Here is a 22,619-nt window from a genome sequence, read left to right on the forward strand (position 1 = left end):
GAAACTCTGCATCCATGTGTACGACGAAAGACAGTTGATGCCGGGCACTACGTGCTAAGCTGTCCGCTTTTTGGTTCGCCGTCCTTGGTACATGAACGATGTCTGAGTTATGGAAGCTTCTTCTCAAAAGCTTGATGTCTTCTAAATAGGCTCCAAATGCAGGCCATTCCTCAGGTTCCGAAACCATCTTCGCCAACTAAGAACAATCTGTTGCAAACGTAACCTGAAATTGTCTTAAATTTCTCATGCATTCCATTGCCCAAATCAATGCCTCCACCTCCGAGTGAAGAGGTGATAGACATGCACAAACATTTTGTGCCCCTAACAAACCATCAAAGCCTGGTAAAGTACTAAACCATCCTTGCCCTGAGAACACATCCTTATCTTTCCAAGAACACATCCTTGTCTTGGGGTGTTGATATACCATGGATTTTACCCATTTTTAGCCATTGTATGTAGGTGTTATTAAATACATTATAGTTGTTTTGGAGTTTTTTTAGTATGTTTTCAGGTTTTGGAGTGATTTGGAAGCAATTGGTGATTTTGGTGTATTTTGGAGAGAAAATGACATAGTCCCGAAGTTGACCATCGACCACGACTATCGATTGAGGGACGAAGGCAACAATTGATCCACACACACCCTGTGGTGTCGATTGATGGCGAAGCGCGCAAAAGCTAGATTGGGTTCGGGCTGACTTAAAACCCAAGTCCCACAAGAATTACCAGATTACCCCTAACCTAATATTTATGTGCTCTACTATTGTTCTAGGCAACAGACGCTTTCATATTTTCTACCCTTTTCATACAGCAAAATACGCATTAGGTTTGGAGAGAAGATCCAAGAACTCCTTCAGATATTTGTGACTGGAACTCCAGTTTCTTTACTCTATTCTATCTATGCAATTTACTTATTCTATTGTTATGAATTGCTTAGCCATGTCTGAGTAGTTCATCTTATTAGATTTAGGGTTCAGATATTCATGAGGGATTAGCCCAAAATATAGAATTGCTAAATGTCAGGATATTAATCAACTAAACTGTTCTTAATGCATGTGTTCTAGAGTAGCTAACTAGGACATTGCCTATAGACATTAGGGCGCTTTCGAAAGTTTGATTCTTTGTCTGAAATAGTTTAGGTTGTGCTAGGATTACTAGAAACAAGCGGAAACTGATTTAGTTAACCTAGTGAACACGTTCAAACTCGTTTGTAACGCTCCCTGGAAGGAACGTCGATCGACAACTCATTAGTTGCATCGATCGACGGGCTGAAAGGTGTATCGATCGACACCCCGTTATTGGAATCATTCGACATTTTCTCAGGACCAACAAGCGACAGCTGAGGTCTTAGATTCGGCAATAGATAATCTAAACATACGAAAGTTGATTGACTATTCTTATTTGTTTGAGTTCTAGAATATCCATATATGCTTAGTAATCTATATCTCTATAATCCTGCTTGTCTGAATAGAAACCCTAAGTCTAACAACGTCTCCCATATCTGTCTTTAAACCCAATCAATCAATCGAATAATTACTTGTTCACCCCTTCAAATTTACATTTAAACCATTCAACCTAGCTTAACTAGATAGATCCCCTGTTCGGGAACGCGCTAGGCGCTAGTCGGGCGGTCGGGTTGGGCCTAGCGTTTAAAGAGAAAATCGAGGATTAATCAGAAATTATGCGGGCCGGAATTTTTAGATTGTGTACTATGTTATAAGACATGTTAATCTTTAATTGTGTATAACATTAATACATTTTCATGTTTAAGATTGTATAAAATACACAAATAGAATATATAAACTTAATATAGTGTAATTTTCATCAAAATTATGAATATAAATGATATTTATAAAATTTTAGATCAAATAAATAAATAAATTTATTATTAAAAAAAGATTAGGCGGCTAAGCGGTCATTTAGGCGGTCTAGGCGGAGAAAATCGGATATCCGATTTTTTTAACCGATTTGGCATAAATCGGGGCGGAAGAGTGACGCGTAGCGCCCAGGCGGCCGCCTAGGCGGCTTGGCGGCTAGGCTGCCGATTTTTAGAACATGGGATAGATCTATTGTGTGCCTTAGCTCCCTATGAATTTGATCCCTAAGTACTACAATTGAACCTCTTATTTGATAGAGTAAATCACTCCTTAGGATAATTTGAGTGATATCAGTGATCAAACACAGACTTTGCAGTAAGAACAACTAGATGAAGAACTATTTTAATTCCCTAAAATTATTCATTTCAAAAATACATAGATCAACCTTTGAAGAACCCTATATGAGATTACTCAAACATATTCATTAGAAACATTATTATGGTATGAATAATACTGCAATATAATAAAATGAAAAGCAAACAAAGCAAAGTAAGAAACAAAGGAGTTCAAGATCTTCTCTGGTATGAAGTCCAGATCTCTCTCTCTCCAATCCTAAGCTCTCTCTTCTAACAAGTGTAGAGATGCCCGCCTCCAATAGTAGTCTATCTCTAAAATTCTGTGTCTATGTATAATAGAAAAACCCTAATAAATAGCATAACAGGCGGCCAATGACTTATGGTGCAATATTTAGGAACTTCTATGTAAAACTTGTAATTTCCCAAAATCATCATTAAATCTCAAAGCAAGAAGTCGATCGACGCTTCATGTCTTCCGTCGATCGATGTTTGTTGCAACAGTTGACTCCGACTTCATGTTTTCAGCAGAGCTTTCTTCAAAGCTCCAAATGAATCAAAAAGCTCCAAATAGGTCAAGTGAGTACCTGAACTTGTAAAGTCTCTAAAAAGACTCCAAATGCATATAAAAGGCTCTAAAAATATATAAAAATCATGGGTAAAAGTGGGTAAAATCCTTGACATATCATGCCGCTAGAGAGTGGTTAGCGTAGTAATAAATTTGAAAAGTTCATTATCCCTTTCTTGACTCAATACAACTTTAGATTAAAAATCATAGAATAAGATTCAAAAATAAACTTCAACTTCATTATTAGGTACCCCCCCCCCCCGACCTAAACAACAGTGTCCCCAGTGTTATTTAGTCAAAGATTGGTGCGAAAATAAATCATAAGTACTAATGTAACAAGGCAAAACGATATACATGCTCATTGGATAAGAGTGTCGATCGATCAATAAAGTGGCGATTGATCGTTACTCGTGAATAACTGTCGATCGATACCAGCCGGTCCTAACGGTCATGCTGGTTGCAGTCGTCGGATCTTTTTTATAACCTGAAATAAAAAACCACGAAAATCAATCATAAATGAAAAGTAAAACTAATTAAAAAAGTACCAGTGGGTTGCCTTCGATAGCCTTGGTTATAGTTTATGGCTTGACTTTTTAAAGGTAGTTGGCTAGTATGGAGGTAATGATTATTTGTTGGAAAACAAGTATCAACATTTTCTTTGTTCATCTAAAACAACGTACCAACAAGTTTATGATGCAGAAAAGTATTTGAAATATTTCTAAATATCTTATTATTTATTTTATTAATTATATTAAATTTAGATAGTTATCTTTATTGTTTTATGGATTTCTTATATATAGTCTTTTAGTCATAACTTTGTATTTAGTTTATGATTTGATTAGTAAAAGTTAAGAGTTTTCTCTTTGTTATTTCTTTTCAGTAGATCATTGGTGATCTCAACAAATTTAAAAAGACATTGATCTTATGTATTATTAGACTAAATAAGATCTTTATATTTATCATAGATTCCGTTACATCAGGTGGTATCAAAGCCAGGTTCTATTTATCCTAGTTTCCGCTACATCACACTGCCTATCTGCACCTGAAGGTTTCTAACGATTCCTCTTGAATTGACCTTAGAGCAATCCACAAAAGTGAATGAATCTTTAGAAGGCTCTATCGGCAAGCTTAGAGGATCTGCCATCGCCTTAGGCATGATGGTGACTGAAGAACCCGTGTCACAGAGTGCACATGGGTAACTGATACCTCCAATCAAACAGGGAACAACAAATTTTCCAGGATCACTCTTCTTCTTCAGTACAACCCTCTGTTTATCTTCTTTCTGATCTGATGGAACATGAGCTCAATGTCCTTCTCTGTCTCCTTTGTTTCTCTGAAAACTTCTAGAGTTTGTGTGTTAAGTAAGCATCTTCGAATGGCGTGTCCTCAAGGATCCTTAGTACCCTCTTCATAAAGCAATTCATCTCCTTCTCATTAGCTCCTCTCCTTAGATGCTTGGGAATCTTTTTTTACCTTCTCCTCAAAGTATGTCCCTCGGTAGCCTGCTCAATGATCATAGGTTCTGCAGCAACTTCAGATTGTTGAGTGTTGATGTTTGTTGATTTCTTTGAAAGTTTAGATGGGTTTTGTCCTTCATTTAGCCAAGCTACATCGATGCTTGGTAGTCGCACTTCATATGTCAGAGTTGGTTGTCGATCGCTGCTAGAAAACTGATGTCGATCCTCGCATGACTGAATGTTGTCGATCGGTGACTGAATGTTGGTGCCGATCAATGTCTTCCATGTTCACACGTATTATGGAGGTTCCAAATATGATCTCAGGATCTAAAGGAGAACATTCAGGTTGCCCTATGACCTCCGGGTCCCAAACGTGATCTCAGGATCATGAAAAACCTCCGGGTTCCCAGACGACCTCCAGGTTACAAAAGCAACCTCCGGTTTCCTTAACGACCTTCTGGTCCTTACATAATCTCCAGGTCTGGGGCAACCCCAACATCCAAAGATGACCTCCGGATTCTCACGACATTTTCTCAGGCAAGCCCCGGATTCTATCCATTTCTAGGGTCCCGACGCTCGAACCTACGGATCTGAAAGATTCAGTATACTTTCTCTCAAAAGAGAATCATCGGCAAAAACCCTGTTTTGAAGATAAGTTTGATAAATAGCTAATAGATCCGCTATGCAAAAGCTTGAACAGAGTAAAAATCCGGGCGCATTCATTTAAAGAAAAAAAAAAGGCCACAATGGAACAAGGTTCAAACAAAAGCCATTATTCAAAGCAAGGGAAAATCAGAAGAAACAGAAGCATAAATTCAGGCCGGAGACCCTCATGGTTTAACAGACGAATCCACGTCCATCTCAGGAACCAACGGAATGTCAGGTTCATCCTCGAAGGTAGGAGGAGCACCTTTGTTCCTGGCCTCTTCCCGGATCACAACCTTGTATTGCTCCAGCGCCTTGGCTAATTCCCATTGATCACTCTGTTTCTTCAGCCATTCTCTCATCAACTCCCAGCGAGCAACGACCCTCGCTCCATTCACAGCCATCACCATCTCAAGCTTGAAGGTCTCTGCAGCCGCCTTGGGAACGTTAATCTCTTCTTCTAGCTCCTGATTCTTCTGACTCGTAGCCAAGGCGTCAGCTGAAGACGCCTCAGCCACCTTCTTCAGATCCTTCATCTTGTCCTTAAGATCACAGATCTCCAATTCCCGGGCTGCGCACTGATCTTTCTCTTTTGACACTTGGAGCTTCAGATCCTCGATCTCCTCTTGAAGAACCGACAAACCTTCATTGGACAATCGCTCCCCAAGGTGGTAAAGCTGAGAAGCAGTGTGCGCAAAAAATAGACCTCCATCAAACTATAGGAATAAAGGGGAAAGCGGACATGCGATAAGCTTACCCGAAGAAGCCCGCCTTGAAGAACTTGTACCACCTCTGAGGGATCCCCTATAGGAAGAGGACAATACCATCTTGGGGGAACACCTTCAGGTTCAAATTAGAAAAAACCATAGCCAAACTCCCTGCAAAGCGAGCAATATCAGCTGATTGCTGCACAGATTGAGTTGTCACACCACCGCTACCAGTGATCTTCACTTCATCCCCAGAGACGGTCCTACTGCTTGACCCATTCTTCGCGGACATCACCTTCGCCGCTTCCTGGTAGGCTGTAAAAAGATCGTCGGCCACGTTTCTTGACATATTTCCTGCGTAGAAATAATCACCAGATGCCTGAGAGAAAGTAAAGCATATTTACCCAAGTGGATACTTACTCCAAAGTCTGCTGCGTCGCAGTACAGTCTCGCTGACCAAGAAATTCACCTGGTGATGATCTATAGGAAGCTGTCGTGCCCGGAGAACGGTACTCTCTCCTTCTAGGGGAGCAGGATGAGTCCCGCCCGGCAAAAATGTAAGGTTAAGAACGATGACCAACCAGCAAAAGGATTAATCGCGTCCTACACCTACCAATAAAATTCCATCGATAAGAAGATCCAAGGACCACCATAAAATTCCATCGATTAATCGCGTCCTACACCTATCTCTCCTGCCATTTTTTGTTAAAGACCGGCCTTTTTCGGTCACTTTTTGTAATTTCCTCCACGATCGGCAAGCCGCTACGAGGACGAAGATGAAATCTCCCCTCTCCTCCATTAAGGAGAGCCAGATGATACGCGAACAGAACCTCATTGATACCAAAAGACATATACTCCAAGTCACCTAGATTTTGAATAGCTATGAGGATTCTCCAAGCCGGAGGGTTCAGTTGGGAAGGTGAGATCTCAAAAAGGCTGCATAAACCAACGACCAGCGCATGAATCGCCCCCCCTGACGGCGATCTCTCATGGGATATATCTAGAAGCATGTTCCTCCGAAGAAGGGACCCGGAGGGAAACAATAGGAGCAAGTGAATACCAATTCCGCCATTCTGCCAGCTCGTCCTCACCCACCGACGAGGCATGACCCACCAATGGGGGAGCTGCGTAAACGCAAGACAGCGGTACGGGAGCCATCAGATCGCAGCCGGATCCTTCGCATGGCTCTGAGGAGCCGTCAGAATGGGAAACTAGAGAATCACTCCTTCTCTTCAACCTGGCCCTATCAGCCGCCGCAGGGATGGAGGAAGCAAAGCGCTTAGACATGGTTCTGATAATTCCTATCCAACAGATCGCGGCAATAAGAAAGCTAACCCGCGAAACCAAATAAGCTAAGAACTAGAAGAAGGGCAAAAGAAAATGGCACATGAATCAGAGATATGGTCGGTGGAGGAGCGAGAAATAGAGAAGGAAGATGGAAAACGAATGCCTATAATGAAGAAGTTGCGTGCCTCATAATTTCTGGATTTCGAGGGAGATTTGAAATTCAAATCATTTCCTTTTGGCAAAAAGTGCGACCTCAGCAGATCTCCTTCATTTAAGGAGAAAAACTCCAAAATCGGGAGAGAATCAATATAAGTTATCCCGAAGGCCGAATATGGAAACCCCATAGGTCCTAGACCTGGTTCGGAACCTCAGGACGGACGAGCAGGCGATATGCCCATTGAAGCGCCCGAAACCATCAACAAAACTTGTACCAGTCTCCAGACCTACCTCTATCTGTCACGCTCAAATGCTCAGGCCTCCTCTTCGAAAATCATCAGAGCTGCAGGCTCCATCATCTCCAAGGCACCACTGAAAGCTCCGAGCTTCGTCATCTTCAACAAGAAATCAGCAGTTCAAGAGGATAGCGCCAGGCTCTAGACTACTATAAGCGAACCGTTCCTCCCCTGGTTCAGAGTACGGCTCCGGCCTTAGCGGAAACCGGGATAGCAGGATTACTGGAGCGATGTTCTGCCTAGGGGAAGCCTGCTGAAAATGAGCAACTCCGGTTGACTTGAGTGTACATGTTATTCCCCGAGTTCGATGATGAAATCAAGAAATAAGGGGCAAACTGTTAGGGAAAAATACTCAGGTCTTGAATTCCTCCAGACCCCAGGCAGGACACCGGCCTTTGGGTCCCCGCTAGGAGACGCCCCTGACCCCGCTAGGAGACGCCTCGGGTCCCTGCTAGGAAGCACTCTGCCTAACTTGCCTAACTTGTCTTATCGCTCGCTAGAACCTCACATCTACGATCCACAGTTCTAACAGGCTGGGGGGCTAACTGTTGGGGTCAAAACTGGTCACAACGAAACTAACGCTTGAATGTCGTCGAAAATTACGTTTCAAAGAAGTAATTTTCGTAAAAATTACTGAAAAGAATTTTTACGATAAATTTCTTGGAAAGACTTATCCGAAACACCAAAATGACCAATCATCTCACAACATGCTCAGGGCAACCAGACCGAACTCACAAACCGCTCGACGATCTTTGAGTGGCCCGAGCATCGAACCACTCGACGACTGTTAGGGTCAAAAACGGACACGACGAAGTTAACATCCGAATATCCGTAAAACTCAGCATGAAGGTTTTTACGAAATGTAATCTTCGTAAAGACATCTTTACGAAAAACTTTGCGGTAAAATCTTGCACTAATCGCAGTTGATTCGTCGAAACTAAGCACCAATAGTCCAAGAACACGTTTATAAAACGTCAGAAAAGGATCCAAACAAGGACGGCACGTAGCGACCGGTCCGCGAACGAGCCGGTCGCTACGTAGCGACCGACCAAGCCTTTCCTTCGGTCGCTACGTAGTGACCGATCCAGCGCAGACCAGGTCGCTACGTAGCGACCGAATTGTCTCGGACATCGATCAACGGGTACGACCCAAATCCATGCATTCTCGTCTGTTCCTCAATGCTAGCTCCCATGTACCATAGCCATATCATTTCTCACATCATTCCGATCAAAGTTACCGTTGAAACTTTACGATAAAAACCGCGATAACTTGTTTTTGTCGAAAAGAAAATTGTAACAAACGTTTCATGTCGAAAGACAGCCCAACGAGGTCTAAAACGCGACTAGAAGCCCACTCACGATTCTTTAAGGATGAACTCGTAGATACTATGGCGGCTTATGCTTTTATTTTATAAAAAATACATAAAGATAAGTTTCCGTAGAAAAAAATGTTAAGTTTCCGCGGATAAACATGAAGATCGGAAAAAAATGGAATATCTCCATTTTTCACTTATGACGGCTTAAGGGCAGGTAGGGAAAAGCTAAAACCGACCTTGAAGGAGTATATAAGGAGTTCTAGGCGAGAGGCACAGAAAAAAAAAAAATTTTCAGAGCAAACTTAGCACTTAGAGCAATTTTAGGCAACTTTCTGTTTTTGTTATTCGAGCTGCGACTCAATTAGGTCTTGCAGTCTTATGGATTTAGAACTAGGAATCTTGCTGACATCTCTCGTAGCCAGGCTCTTACCTTGTTGTAACGCTCAAACGCGGATTCCGAATAAGATCTATTTTGCTCTCTTTTCGATTTCTTATTTTTCTCATCTTTATTTCATGTTCTGATTGCTTGGCGTGTGGTTTAACAGATATCCGAGACCTCTGGGAAATTAGGTTTTTCCTAACTTTCCTTATTTAAACGGAAATCGACAGTGCGAATTTCGGTACCCACAATCGTGCGGCTCTTCAGTTGACTGTGGGCTGTCGCGTGGTGACTCGATGGACAGTGGGCCGCTGTCGGTTGAAAGTTCCTTCTTCTGCCCTTTGTGGTAGGGAGATAGGATATTACCGATAGAGAGGAGGAACACAAGTTACCAGGGCCCAGGTTAGAGTGTTGTGTTAGAGTGTCATAAGGGTTATGGAACCCTCGAGTTAGCGCAGCACCGATAGACGGTGTTACGAGTTAGATCGAGTCGTAGTTACTCATAGTCTTATTATTGTGATTGTGTTTGGTTGTTGATTGATTTGTTTGCAGGTTCTGACATTAAGTCCTAAGTCTGGTTTAGGTACCAGATTAGGCTTGGTGTATATTTGGTTAGTGTAGGCCTGATGTTGGCCTGTATGTGTTTAAGTGATTGCTTGTGAAGGGTTGTGGATATTAAAGCTATGCGGTATCATTGGTTGGGCGATCATGTTCTTGTCTGATTGTTGGTCGACCGGTTAATGATACTTATATAGTCTAAGTGTCTAACACTACATGAGTACTGAACTCAGGCGTATATATGGTTAACTAGGGATTGGTTGTTGACTTGTTTTAATGCAGGTTCCCGTTACTTGAAGCTAGATCATGGCAGGAGGTCAAGTCTAACTTAGTAACAGTTTGCTTAACCTTAGCTTTTATTGCATTCTAGGGCTAGATTGATTGTTATTTTGGGTTGTCTAGGTTGCGGGTAGAGGCCGCCAGCTTACTGAGTAACGTTAGGTTACTCATCAAACTCCGTTGTCCTTTTTGCAGGTCGCTCTAGGTAAGGATGATTGGATAGCTTGATGCTGGACGTTAAGACCGCTGGAGTAGACTTCATGCCTTTTGTAAACGGTATATATTGAGATTGTGTTTAGTTGACTTGATTTGGCATTATGCCGGGCCCAGTCTTGAATTATTCAATATATGAATATTTCCTAAATCAATAAAAGTAATTGTTTTATATGCTCTTCATGCGTACTCTGATATTTGACTAGTCTGGTTTAACACAACGTTAGGTCGTTGTACGGGTTGAAAAGCCTTAGGCCTCGATCTAACGGGAAACACTAACTCTAGGTACGGGTTGCAACGCCTTGTGCCTTGAGTCAGCGGGACGAGTTAGTGGATGAACTGATCTAGGTCGTGGAGTAATTTTTGTGACTATGACCGGATCGTCCCTAGCCCGTCACGTAGCGCTTCCGGACCATGGTGTTGGGTTGGACGGTCAGTCATGTTCTTGTTTGATTGTTGGCTGGCCGGTTGGCCTTTCATCTCCAGCCCTTGGTGTGGGTCGTCCGTCGGTCATGTTCTTGTTTGATTTTTCACCGGTGGGTCGACCTATGTCTAGGACGGTTTGGAAGTGTTACAAACGTCTTCTACCAGGTTTTTCTCCTCTGGTTGGGTTGAAACGCTGGGCTCCGAAACTGGTTGTTTCTTGTCTGTTGCTTGAGTCGACGATTCTAGACCGTCTTTTTCCGAAGCATTTTCAGTTTGTGCCTGAATTAGCTTCGCCCGTTTGGGTTTCACCATTGCGGTGGTAGTGATTTGCTTTAGCTTGTGTTTGGCCAGGAAGCAACGTCTTGACTGTGTATGGCATCCACAGATCGCGGCAATTCCGTAATTTGTCGGGAATTTGATGTCTAAGTGATAAGTCGACGGGACTGCCTTCATGGCGTTTAGCCAAGGTGTGCCCATGATGACGTTGTAAATGGCCGGGTGGTCGACGATCGCGAAGTTGACAATCTTCGTGACTTCTTTCACAGCAACGCACAGTTTAATCAATATGAGTGTCATTGACGTCGTGCCCTCGAAACTGGTTAGCTGCTTGGGAGATGGTACGACTTCTCCTAGCTCAACGTTCATCCTCTTGAGAGTATCGCGGAAGATGACGTTGACCGTGCTTCCCGTGTCGATGAGAACCCTTGCGACTTCAAGATCTCTTATCACGAGATTGATCACGAGCGGATCGCAGTGGGGGTGGCCGATTACGCCGGCCTCTTCTTCATCGAAAGCGATCGCTCCTTTCGGGAGGTAGCTAGGCGCGGACCAGGTTAGTGAATATGCGCTCATCTCGGCCTTGCACTGGTAGGCTTTAATGGTAGAGATGGTATCGCTGCAGTATTGTGATCCTCAGATGATCATATTGACTCTGCGGCGACTATTGTCGTTACCCTTCTCGTCTCGTGGGAAAAAAAACCCTGCCCATTTGTCCTTTTAAGTATGTTCCTCCACATACTTGTACGTAGTAGGATATATTATCTTAAATGAGTCGTAAGCAGAGTCGAAGTCACTCACCGTGTAATATATGCCCAACTCCATGAATCTATACCCGACTATATTCTTGTTGACGTTACAAGCATGCCATTTCACATTTTCCTTCAAATACCATAAACAATGACCATGGCGAGCCTGTGAAAACACTTTTCTTATAGCCAAGATCAGGCTCTGATTTCTGTCAGTCATGAAAACCAGTTCAGAAGAGTCTGGTATAATACTTTTAAGCATCTCGAAAAACCAAGTCCAACTAGCATGATTCTCACCATCTAGTACTGCAAATGCAAGTGGATAAATGTGACCATTAGGATCTTGAGCTTTCGCGAAAACTAGAACACCACCATAGCCGTTCTTCAGCCATGTCACATTCACAGCTATCACTTTCCTCATAACTGCAAACCCTTCAATGCAAGCTCCGAATGCTATGAAGAGGTACTTGAATTTACTTGCATCATCCAATTCTACACGGGTTTTTGTTCCTAAGATCTAACATGTACAAATAGCTATATATCATCATGTAGCTCTCTTCCGGACTACCACGCATATCTCAGACGTTATTGCTCATTGTATCCTGCCAAAAAAGGAACAAACTCAAACTATAGTTATCCAAAGTTATAACATATGTTCCTAGTTATCTAGTTATCTACAGTTCTACCAGTTGTTCCGATTATATAGTTTTACTACCGTTATCAAGAACAAAATAAATTAAGTTTCAGGTACGGATCGATCTAGGTCCCATTCTAAACCCTATACACTCTCATTCCACCACCGAAATGCATTATACCAATTTCCTTTACAAATCAACCCCCAAACAAAACAATGCCGTTATGCATACTCCTAATTAGATTCAATTGCAAATCCATTAAAACCTACTTACGAAAGAAAGGTCAAGACATTCAGGATCAAAAACAAGAACATAACTTACGGAATGCTACACCGACAGACGGCGCCGATGGAGAAGCTGCAGGGGGGAGAAGTAGACCAGTTGAGGGATTCCCTACGGGAGAGAAGAGTAGGGAGTGAAAGTCTCGGGACCGCTGTCGAGAAGCTGGATCTTTTATTTTATTTTTCAAGTTTTATAAATTGATAAAGTGGAAACAAAACCACTTTTGAATCAAACCGCAATAACCAATCTTGAATCCAACCAAACCGCAATTTAAGTTTTTTCATTTTTTTTTAGCCAACTCCTCCCATGCCCCTATTTGGGGTGAAAATTTTGAAAATTTTTAAATTTCGGATACTACATTATACTGTATAGTTTTACTTAGTTGTGCTGAGCTATACTTCGTTCTACTCGGTAATATTGATGTTAAGTTATACCGAGTTATACTGAGTACTACCGAGTGTAGTTATACCAGATTATAATTAGTTATACTGAGTACTACCGAGGGTAGTTATACTGAGTACTACCGAGGGTAGTTATACTGAGTACTACCGAGGGTAGTTATACCGAGTTATACTGAGTTATACTCTGTCATGCCAAGTTACACTAAGTTATACTCAGTTATACCGAGTTATACATGAATTATACTACGTAATACTAAGTACTACTGATTTAGTTGTACCGAGTTCGAGTGAGTTAGTAACAGTGAGTTAAACTGAATCTAGATCTGAAGAGGATCTGAAGATGAAATAAATACAAACACGAAAAAACCGTAAAAGAAGAAGAATAAGAACAATAAGAACCCTAAATCATAGAAAACCTAAAATCTTATTCAAAACACTAAATCAAAATTATCCAAAACCAAAATAAACTATAAATCGAAACAAACACATAGAATTCCTCATCAAATCAGGCAGAGGCGTCGTTGTTCTGAACAGATCTGAATCGCGAGAAGAAGAAATCGCCATTGTTGCCATTTTCATCACCTTCAACGGTTGCTGTTACTGTTTTCATCACTTGCAGTTGTTGATTATGGTTTCCATCACCGTCGGAGTTTCCATCGCCTGCGACAAATGGTAGAAAACAAAGAGAGAGAAAAAAAAAGATGAGAAGAGAGAAGAGAGAATTGCAGAAAACAGAAAGAGGAGAAGAGAAAGAAGAGAGTTTACAAAATCTTTTTAGTATTAGGGTAAAAGGTAAATGCGTAAATGACTAAATTTTTGAATTAAAAATAATTCAAAACAATATTAAAAATAGACTGGGTCCTTGAGAGATTGGTTCATGAGATATGAGGATAATAGAGGATATGTTTAGTTAGAAACAAACACAGCCTCTTGGTTCGCTCTCTCACTCGAGCCAACTCCTCCCATACCCCCAATTGTTTAGAGCCAATCTCCTAAGGACCTCTCAAATCTCCTATACCCCTATTGCTTTAATGAAATATTGAAATCCGATTTTGCCGTTTTGCCCTTTTCTATTTTCGAATTTCTTTTTCTTTAATTAAAAAATTCAAACTTCTAAATTTTCAAATTTTCAAATTTTCAAAAATTTCAAAAATTTCAAATTTTCAAAAATTTCAAATTTTCAAAAATTTCAAAATTTTAAATTTTCATATTTTAGATACTATATTATACGGTATAGTTTTACTTAGTTATACTAATTTATACTTTGTTTTACTGGGTAATACTGATGTTTAGTTATACTAGTTATATTGAATGTTACTGAGTATTACTGAGTGCCAGTTATACCAAGTTCTATAAAGTTGTACTGGTTATACTGAGTTATACTGAGTGCCAGTTATACCAAATTCTACTGAGTTGTACTGAGTTATACTGAATACTACTGAGTATTACTGAGTGCAGTTATACCAAGTTCTACTAAGTTATACAGGTTATACTACTAATACGGAGTAATACTGAATATTACCGATGAGTTAGTTATACTGAGTTCGACTAAGTTCTACTAGTTATACAGCGTAATACCGACTTATACTGAATCCATATCTGAAGATAAAATGAATAAAAACACGAGAATGAGAACAATAAGAACCATAAATTATTAAAAACTCAGATCTATAGAGAACATGAAGAATCCTAATCATAAAAAACTCTGAATCTTCTATTACAATCCTAAATCAAAAACTCAGAACAATAAAAACTTATATCAGAGGAACAGGTCTGAAGTGCGGGATGAAGGAGATCTGAAGTGCGGGAAGAAGGAGATATGAAGTTCATACGTTGAGCCTCGCCGTTTTGAACGGATCTAGAAGAAGAAGAATCGCCATTGATTTTGTTTCCATCGCCTTCAACTATTTTTTTCATCACCTACCGCAGATCTTTTTTACTGTTTACAGAGAAAAAAAAAGAAAATCGCAGAGAAGATATAAGATAAAAGAAAGAGTCGTCGAGAAGATAAGAGAAAAATGAACAGTTGTCGCAGTAAAGAAAGAAAGAAAAGGAAAAAAAGATAAGAATAAAAACAGAATCAATTGATATCTAAATATTAGGTCAAAGGTATTACCGTAATTAACTTAATTTTTGTATTAAAAATAATTCAGAAAGAAATTGATTTTAGATGAGGTCCTGTTGAGTCATTTCTCTCACTCTCTGAGTCATTTCCAAGGGTTGTCCCAAACAATTAATAGATTCTAGGTATGGGGATTCCAGATTAGATACCCTAATTACTGCAACCAAACCATGCCGCGCAACAGAGAGGACGATGATGATGTAGACGAAGACTACGATGGATTGGAATTAGAGGATGAAGAAGAAGAGGAAGAGGAAGATGGAGCGAGTCGCGGCGGCGGCTGGAGGCGGAAGAGAGGAAGATGAAGTTTTATTGATGATTATGCGGAGGACGATTCGCAGGAAGACGAATATGATGATGATGAAGATTATGGGAGCCGCGGAGGAAAAGCAGTTGGAGCTAGGAGCTAAGAGCTAAGAGAAAGAAGTCTACAGCTTCGATTTTCTTAGATGACATGGCTCACCAGGTTGATGATGACGATGAAGAGGAAGACGGAGATGCAGAAGACGGTAATTGCTATAACTTTTTACAGCGGTTAACTTTTTTTGCATGGTTGATTTGTGATTGAGATTCTCTGCTGGAAAAAATTTAGCTGTTGAAGTTTTTTTTTTTTTTTTTTTTTTTTTTTTTCTGAAAGTGCAGATTTCATAGTGGATGCTGGTACTGATCTTCCCGATAAGCGTGGTGATAGGCGGCGGTATAACGACCGTGGTTTGTCTTATGCAAAAGTTCGTCGACCGAGGATCAGATTTGCAAATCAGATCTGTTGTTGCCCTTGATCATTTTAAAAACTATATTTATGTTGAAGCAGACAAGGAAGCTCACGTGAAAGAGGTATTTGTTGGTCTCCTGAGCTAATGATAGTGTTATGACGGGTTGTGAAAAGACATTATTTGCGTTGTTTATTTTATTTTTCTAGGCAATCAAGGGCATGCGGAATATATATGCTAATCAGAAGATCTTACTTGTCCCTATAAGAGAAATGACAGATGTCCTTTGTGTTGAAAGCAAAGCTATTGATCTATCTCGAGATACGTGGGTTAGAATGAAAATCGGGACGTACAAAGGTGATCTTGCTAAGGTATGGTCCATTTTCTTGTGTTTCCAATGGCAAAACTACCTATAGACTTCTTAAATGTAGGTTCTTTACAGGTGGTTGATGTTGATAATGTGCGGCAGAGGGTCACAGTCAAGTTAATTCCGAGAATTGATCTGCAGGCTCTAGCTTCTAAGCTGGTATGGATTTTTTCCATAGTTAAGGGGGAAAATGGTACTCTTTATGTTTGGTAAATATGCCTAATAGAGTAATAGTTCAACGTAGCCTGACTGGGCAATTATTATGACTTTCCTGCATTCTAAGATTTTGAATTGATTTAAGTCATACGATTATTTGATCACACTTTGCCCTTACTAACTGCAGGACGGAAGAGAAGTTGTGAAGAAAAAAGCCTTTGTTCCACCTCCACGTTTCATGAACATTGATGAAGCTAGGTACTCTTGTTAAAAGCCGTCCGTTGTACTTGAGAAGATTTTGTTAAAGTTCTGCACCCTTAAAATTTGTTACATGCGTACAGGGAATTGCACATACGTGTTGAGCGTCGGCGTGATCCCATGACCGGTGATTACTTTGAAAATATTGGTGGCATGCTTTTCAAAGATGGTTTCATGTACAAAGCAGTATCATTGAAGTCCATCATTGCTCAGAATGTTACACCAACTTTTGATGAACTTGAAAAATTCAATAGGCCAAGTGAAAATGGAGAGGCCGAATTTGGTGGTCTGTCAACTTTATTTGCAAACAGAAAGAAAGGTCACTTTATGAAGGGTGATGCAGTCATCGTTATCAAGGGGGATCTAAAAAACTTGAAAGGTTGGGTTGAGAAAGTAGATGAAGAAAACGTTCTGATCAGATCAGGAATGAAAGGTCTCCCTGTAAGCATCCTTACCACTTGGCTTTTGGTACTGGTTTCGTGTTTCTAAGATCATCGAGCAATGGAAAGAGGCCGACCATTACTCTTGTATTGCAGGATCCTCTTGCTGTAAATGAGAAAGAGCTCTGCAAATACTTTGAGCCTGGAAATCACGTGAAGGTTGTTTCTGGGACCCATGAAGGAGCAACAGGCATGGTTGTCAAAGTTGATCAACATGTGCTTATCATTCTGTCTGACATGACCAAAGAACATGTAAGTCACCTTTTGTGTATGAATTGAGTCTTTTTCTGACGACTATGGTAACTAAATCTCAAGAGAATATACGTATAGGTCCGCGTGTTTGCTGATCATGTTGTTGAGAGCTCAGAAGTGACAACTGGTGTTACCATGATCTTGTCCTTCTGGAGTAAGTTGAATACCTACTCACCTTGAAGTGATGCAGAGTTCCCATTTTCACGCTTCTGAAAGCTTTTTTTTTTTTTTTTTGATGCAGTAACCCTAGTTTTGGAGTAATTATACGTCTAGAAAATGAAGCTTTTCAGGTAAATTGCCAACTTTCTGAAAATACAACAATCATTAAGTCTTATGTGTAACTGCTGCAGTTTCAGATTTTCTTTTTGTTTTTCTTTTTGTTATAAACGCCAATGGATGTTTAACTCTGTTTTAATGTCCTTAGGTTCTTAAAGGGAATCCTGACAGACCAGAGGTTGCTCTTGTCAAACTCAGAGAAATCAAATGCAAACTCGATAGGAAAATTAGTGTCCAAGATCGCTACAAAGTGAGTACCTTTACAGACTGGCGCTGTGGGTTATCTTTCTCAACGCTAATTATCTCATGCCAATTAATGCGTACATAATAGGGTAAACAAGGTCCCGTAAGGCATATATATAAAGGAGTCTTATTTATATATGATCGGCATCACCTTGAGCATGCTGGATTTATATGCGCTAAATGCACATCATGTATTGTTGTTGGTGGATCACGTTCTGGTGCTAATAGAAATGTAAGCGTTATGTCCGTGGGATGGCCATCTTCTTGTTATTTGCTCCATAAAACTGTAGCTTCACCTCATTTAGCAATTTTGCTACTCTAGGGTGGGGATTCATTATCAAGGTTTAGCAATTTCAAGGCACCTGCCCCAGTACCCCCATCCCCAAGACGATTTCAACGCGGAGGCATGGGATATAACGGTATGTTCAGATTTCTTCTATCTATTTTGATCGAGTAAGAGTACCTATTGTTTTGTTTTATTTTGCATTCTTCACTGGTCCGCTGCTCTTACTATTTCTCCAGGACAAGGCAATTATTTCCACTATATATATAGGACTTGTACGGTAGTACAATGATCCATTGCCTAGCATCAATATTGCTTTGCATATCATTTGCGAAATGCTGATACACCTTGTCTACGTACTCCGTACGAAGCACATACAATAATTTTTTTCTTTAAATGCAGCTGGAGGGAGGGGAAGGGGTGGAAGGGGAGGGGTGGAAGGGGAGGGAGAGACGATTCTTTGTTGGGTACTACTGTCAAAATCCGCTTAGGACCTTTCAAGGGATATAGGGGACCTGTAGTAGAAGTTAAAGGAGATTCAGTGCGTGTAGAGCTTGAGATGAAGATTGTGACAGGCAATCCCTTGTTTAACTTCTCCGCTTGTGGGGAATGGACTCTTAACGATAATTGTGTATGCAGTTGAATGGACTTTTAACGATAATTGTGTAGGCAGTTGATCGGAATGCAATATCGGATAATGTTTCTGTGATAACACCTTCTCGGTAATCCTACTAATTGATCTTATTAGTTACTTTGACTTCATAAACGACATCGATTATATCATCTGAATTCTACACAGGGATATATCTCGGTATAGTATGGGAAGCGAAACACCTATGCATCCTTCACGGACTCCACTTCATCCTTATATGACTCCAATGCGGGACTCTGGAGGTTTGTTTTCTAGCTCTTTCTTCTCTGTAATATGTTCATTTGACATTTTATAATTTTAACTTGCTTTCAGCTACACCGATCCATGACGGTGTGAGGACACCCATGCGTGATCGAGCTTGGAATCCTTACACGCCTATGAGCCCACCTAGGTATGTTTGTTGTTGCGTCTCTACTTTCGAAAGTTCCTTTTCTCTTTCACCTTTCTTCTGTTTCTCTTCAACGCTGTAATAATTTCCATCAATGTTAGGGCTGTTTGTTTCATTGACGTAGGTTCCTGCGGCTGAGTCTGTTCGTTTCGAAGACGCAGGACATTGCCGCAGCCGCAGACGCGGAAAATAGATTTAGTTCTGTTAATTTGGTTGCCGCAGACGCAATTTTCTTTTATTTCATATTTTAATTTTATGAATTCGTAAAGTTGTATTTTAAATAAATAAAATGTAGATTTAAATTTGTAAAATTGTATTTTAAATAAATAAAATGTAGATTTAAATTTGTAAAATTGTATTATTTACATTCATCAAAATATTATATTTAATTAGTAATAAATTTAACAACATTTTTTTTATCATAAATCATTTTATCACAAGCGTATATTCATCTATAAAAATATTATTTACATCTTTAAAAATATTATATTTAATTGGTAATATAATAATAACTAAATTAAGACAAAAACTAATATATTAAAATATTTATCACAAGGTCTACCTGTTGAGGATCAAGTTGATGTAAAATAGCTTTTAAGAGTGTATGTAAGACTAGCAATTTCATCATAATGTAAACTTAATATCTTTGTGATGAATCTATATGCACTTTCATGTGGCAACAAAAGTTTAAAGCTTTTAGATTTGTCATTAAGAACCGAATACATGTGATAAAAAGGATGAACAGAGTGTACTTTACACGCATGCCTTTATGTAAAAAAACAACATGAGGTGTAGCTTATTTCATTTGTGAATGGAAAGAGTTAAAAGACAAAGAAGGAATCTGAATGTAAGAAAACAGGGGAAAGTCATTGCATGTATTTTAGCTCTGTTTCTTCCCAGTGACACCAGCAATAACCTGCAAAAAACCGCTTGAAGGATTTAGTTTTGGCTAGACATAACCAAGTACTAAACAATGGGCTGACTAACAAGTCAATTTTATGCCCAATCCTTGGTTTTGAAAGCAATAAAACGTGATAGTACATGAGGGAAAGCATATAAATTTACAGAGACACATAAATGAACAAGTAAAATCACAAGAATAAGAAGCAAAGCGAGGAAAAGCAAAAGCATGGAGATAAGTGTTATGTACAACACACAATAACAAAAATACAGAACTTGGAAACATAAAAACAAACGAAGAAAATTTGCAAACACAAAGTATATAAGAAGGAGGGGCTTTAACTTGTTTGGAAGCCTCAAGTGAATGTAAGATAGGCCTTACAACAGCAGGCAGAAAGAGTCCTACAAACAAGATGAGAAGAGAAACAGAACATGTCACACAAGCAAACTCTTCACACACCAAAACTCAAGTTACTTAGACAAATGCAGTCAGTAGAAAGAATCCAGTAACATATAAATAGGGAAAAGAGGGTACCTTTACTCCTGCCCACCAGTCAACAGTCCAGACAAGCTCTAGCCACAAGGTTTTGCAAGCACCCAGTTGATTTTACGCCTCTCTTCAAGCACTTCTTTCCAATAGCTGTGACAAAGTACATATCAATACAGTATCAGAGGGAACTGATAGTTATGAACAAAAGCATCAGTAAACCATCCCCATCAGGCACAAACCCCTATCCTAAATGCTTTAGAACAAAGACCATCACTATCAGCTTCTTCTTGTCTTAGTTATGAACTTGGATCTTGGATCCAAAACACACTCCAAAAAACTCATATGAAACACAAAAATAGAGACAAGTGACAGTTACCTCAACTATGCTTGAAACCCAAATCGGAGGAGAAGAGAGAGCTCGTGCTGCGTCAGAGAGGAGAGAGCTCGAGGTCTTCGTCTGAGATGGAGATGAGAGAGCTCGAGGTCTACGTCGAAGATGGAGATGGAGATGAGAGAGCTCGTGGCTGTGTGAGATGGAGATGAGAGAGCTCGATGTCTGTATCGGAGATGGAGATGGAGAAAGATCGAGCAAGGTTGCGTCAATTTGGAAAACAAGATGCGGCTACGTCAATTTAGGTTAGGTATTTTTGTTAATATTGAAACATATTAAGGGCAAAATAGTAAATTACGTTATCGGCCGCATAATTTACTTCGCAGCCGCGGGTTTTATTGGCGTCAGCCGCAGGACGCGGCGTTCGGACGCAGGTCAGACGCAGCTTCTTGCGTCAATCAAACGAACACGAATTTTTCAAAACATTGCCGCAGCCGCAGACGCAGGTAGCTGCGGCAACCAAACGAACAGCACTGTTGTCTGTTATGTTACACAAACATGGCCTCTGTTTCAATATTTACAGAAATTCTTAACGCATTTATAAGATTGGTGAATCCGGATCGAAGAATAAACTTTTTGAAATCTCATATTATTGGTTGTTATGACATAAGGGATAACTGGGAAGAAGGAAATCCAGGATCGCGGGGAACGAGTCCTCAATATCAAGTAAGAGTTATACATCTATTGTTTTTGCTTTCAGCCTTACTATTGTTGGTGATATGCGTAGTTTTGTGCTGATTGTGAGTTAAAATTGTTTGCTTGGCACTTGTTCCAGCCGGGAAGTCCTCCTTCACGGGCATATGAAGCACCGACTCCTGGCTCAGGATGGGCTAGTACTCCCGGTGGTAGTTACTCAGATGCAGGGATGCCCAGAGATCATAGTTCGGCCTATGGTAAGATTCATATAATCTTTTACAAAACATCGACTGTGTTTGCTTAGCCAGTATTTTTCTCACATATCTTGTCATGCAGCTAATGCCCCAAGTCCATACATACAATCTACACCTGGACAACCCATGACACCAAGCTCAACTTCATACTTACCTGGAACTCCCGGAGGACAACCAATGACTCCTGGAACTGGCCTCGATGTCATGTCTCCTGTTATAGGTAACCAACTGTCTACTGTTAAAAAGACAGTTTAAATGTTGTTTTTTTTCTTCTGGTTAGTCCCATAATGCATCTCCCATGCATGTTCCGGTCAATCCCCTTTATATACACAAGGAGTTCCCACTTCTACCGTGGTTTTCTTATCTTAAAGTAAATGCCACAGGTGGAGATGCTGAAGCATGGTTCATGCCTGATATTTTGGTTGACATACACAAGGTTGGAGAAGACAGCGATCTGGGGGTCATTCGAGATGTTTCGGTTCGCCTTTTTCCTTTCACCAATTCCAGATTTATTATAATTATAAGAACTAGTACCCGTAGAAAACTAGGAGGAAGCTTCAGTGATCAAAGTCTGACATTTTTCTGATGTGCTACTTTGCTAGGATGGAACGTGTAAAGTGTCTCTGGGGTCCAGCGGTGAAGGTGACACTATAATGGCCCTTCCGAGCGAACTGGAGATAGTTCCTCCGAGGAAGAATGATCGTGTAAAGATTGTTGGCGGCCAGTTTCGTGGGTCTATCGGTACGCTTATTGGAATCGACGGGTCAGATGGTATCGTTAAGATTGAGGAGAATCTTGACGTCAAGATTCTGGACCTGGCCATATTAGCCAAGTTTGTTCAGCCGTGAGCTAGAAGTTATAACGAATGTTGAGTTTCATCATGTGACCGTAACTACGAATATTGTTGCTAGATGACGTGCTTCTCTTGTAAGGTGCTCTCGTAGGCACTGTCGAAATAGTATTTTTGTTCTCTTGATTGTTTTATCATTTTATGTATTTCATATT

The 22,619-nt window shown here is 40.3% G+C and overlaps 1 protein-coding gene and 2 long non-coding RNA genes across 4 annotated transcripts; 2 read left to right on the forward strand and 1 right to left on the reverse strand.

Annotated features, from left to right (window-relative positions):
* Nucleotides 1-13,108: 13,108 nt before the first annotated feature.
* Nucleotides 13,109-14,779, reverse strand: LOC111210031. The gene is made up of 2 exons (XR_002661426.2): nt 14,629-14,779; nt 13,109-13,456 (listed from the first exon to the last, which is right to left on the reverse strand). It is a non-coding gene; the product is annotated as an uncharacterized LOC111210031 (long non-coding RNA).
* A 168-nt stretch (nt 14,780-14,947) lies between these two features.
* On the forward strand, nt 14,948-18,612 carry LOC106422149 (putative transcription elongation factor SPT5 homolog 1). 2 transcript variants are annotated; one of them, XM_048769449.1, is made up of 13 exons: nt 14,948-15,427; nt 15,556-15,752; nt 15,838-15,999; nt 16,071-16,154; nt 16,339-16,409; nt 16,493-16,850; nt 16,946-17,101; nt 17,180-17,255; nt 17,343-17,391; nt 17,526-17,627; nt 17,709-17,852; nt 17,943-18,039; nt 18,306-18,612. In XM_048769449.1, exons 2-9 carry the CDS (start codon nt 15,573-15,575, stop codon nt 17,360-17,362), a joined length of 1,107 nt encoding a protein of 368 aa, XP_048625406.1. In that variant the 5' UTR covers nt 14,948-15,427; nt 15,556-15,572; the 3' UTR covers nt 17,363-17,391; nt 17,526-17,627; nt 17,709-17,852; nt 17,943-18,039; nt 18,306-18,612. The 2 variants fall into 2 exon arrangements, with proteins under 2 accessions (XP_048625406.1, XP_022566007.1); XM_022710286.2 differs by having other exon boundaries at nt 15,561-15,752.
* A 50-nt stretch (nt 18,613-18,662) lies between these two features.
* On the forward strand, nt 18,663-22,040 carry LOC106422150. The gene is made up of 4 exons (XR_007329138.1): nt 18,663-18,797; nt 18,868-18,946; nt 19,068-21,834; nt 21,998-22,040. It is a non-coding gene; the product is annotated as an uncharacterized LOC106422150 (long non-coding RNA).
* Nucleotides 22,041-22,619: the final 579 nt, after the last annotated feature.

This window comes from Brassica napus, chromosome C9, assembly GCF_020379485.1.
Source record: "Brassica napus cultivar Da-Ae chromosome C9, Da-Ae, whole genome shotgun sequence".
Lineage (NCBI taxonomy): Eukaryota > Viridiplantae > Streptophyta > Magnoliopsida > Brassicales > Brassicaceae > Brassica > Brassica napus.

Coding starts and splice junctions, on each gene's coding strand:
- LOC106422149 (XM_048769449.1), top strand. CDS start 15,573: ATGCTGGTACTGATCTTCCCGATAAGCGTGGTGATAGGCGGCGGTATA. Junction 15,753..15,837: donor AGGAAGCTCACGTGAAAGAG/GTATTTGTTGGT, acceptor TTATTTTTCTAG/GCAATCAAGGGCATGCGGAA. Junction 17,256..17,342: donor CATGATCTTGTCCTTCTGGA/GTAAGTTGAATA, acceptor TTTTTGATGCAG/TAACCCTAGTTTTGGAGTAA.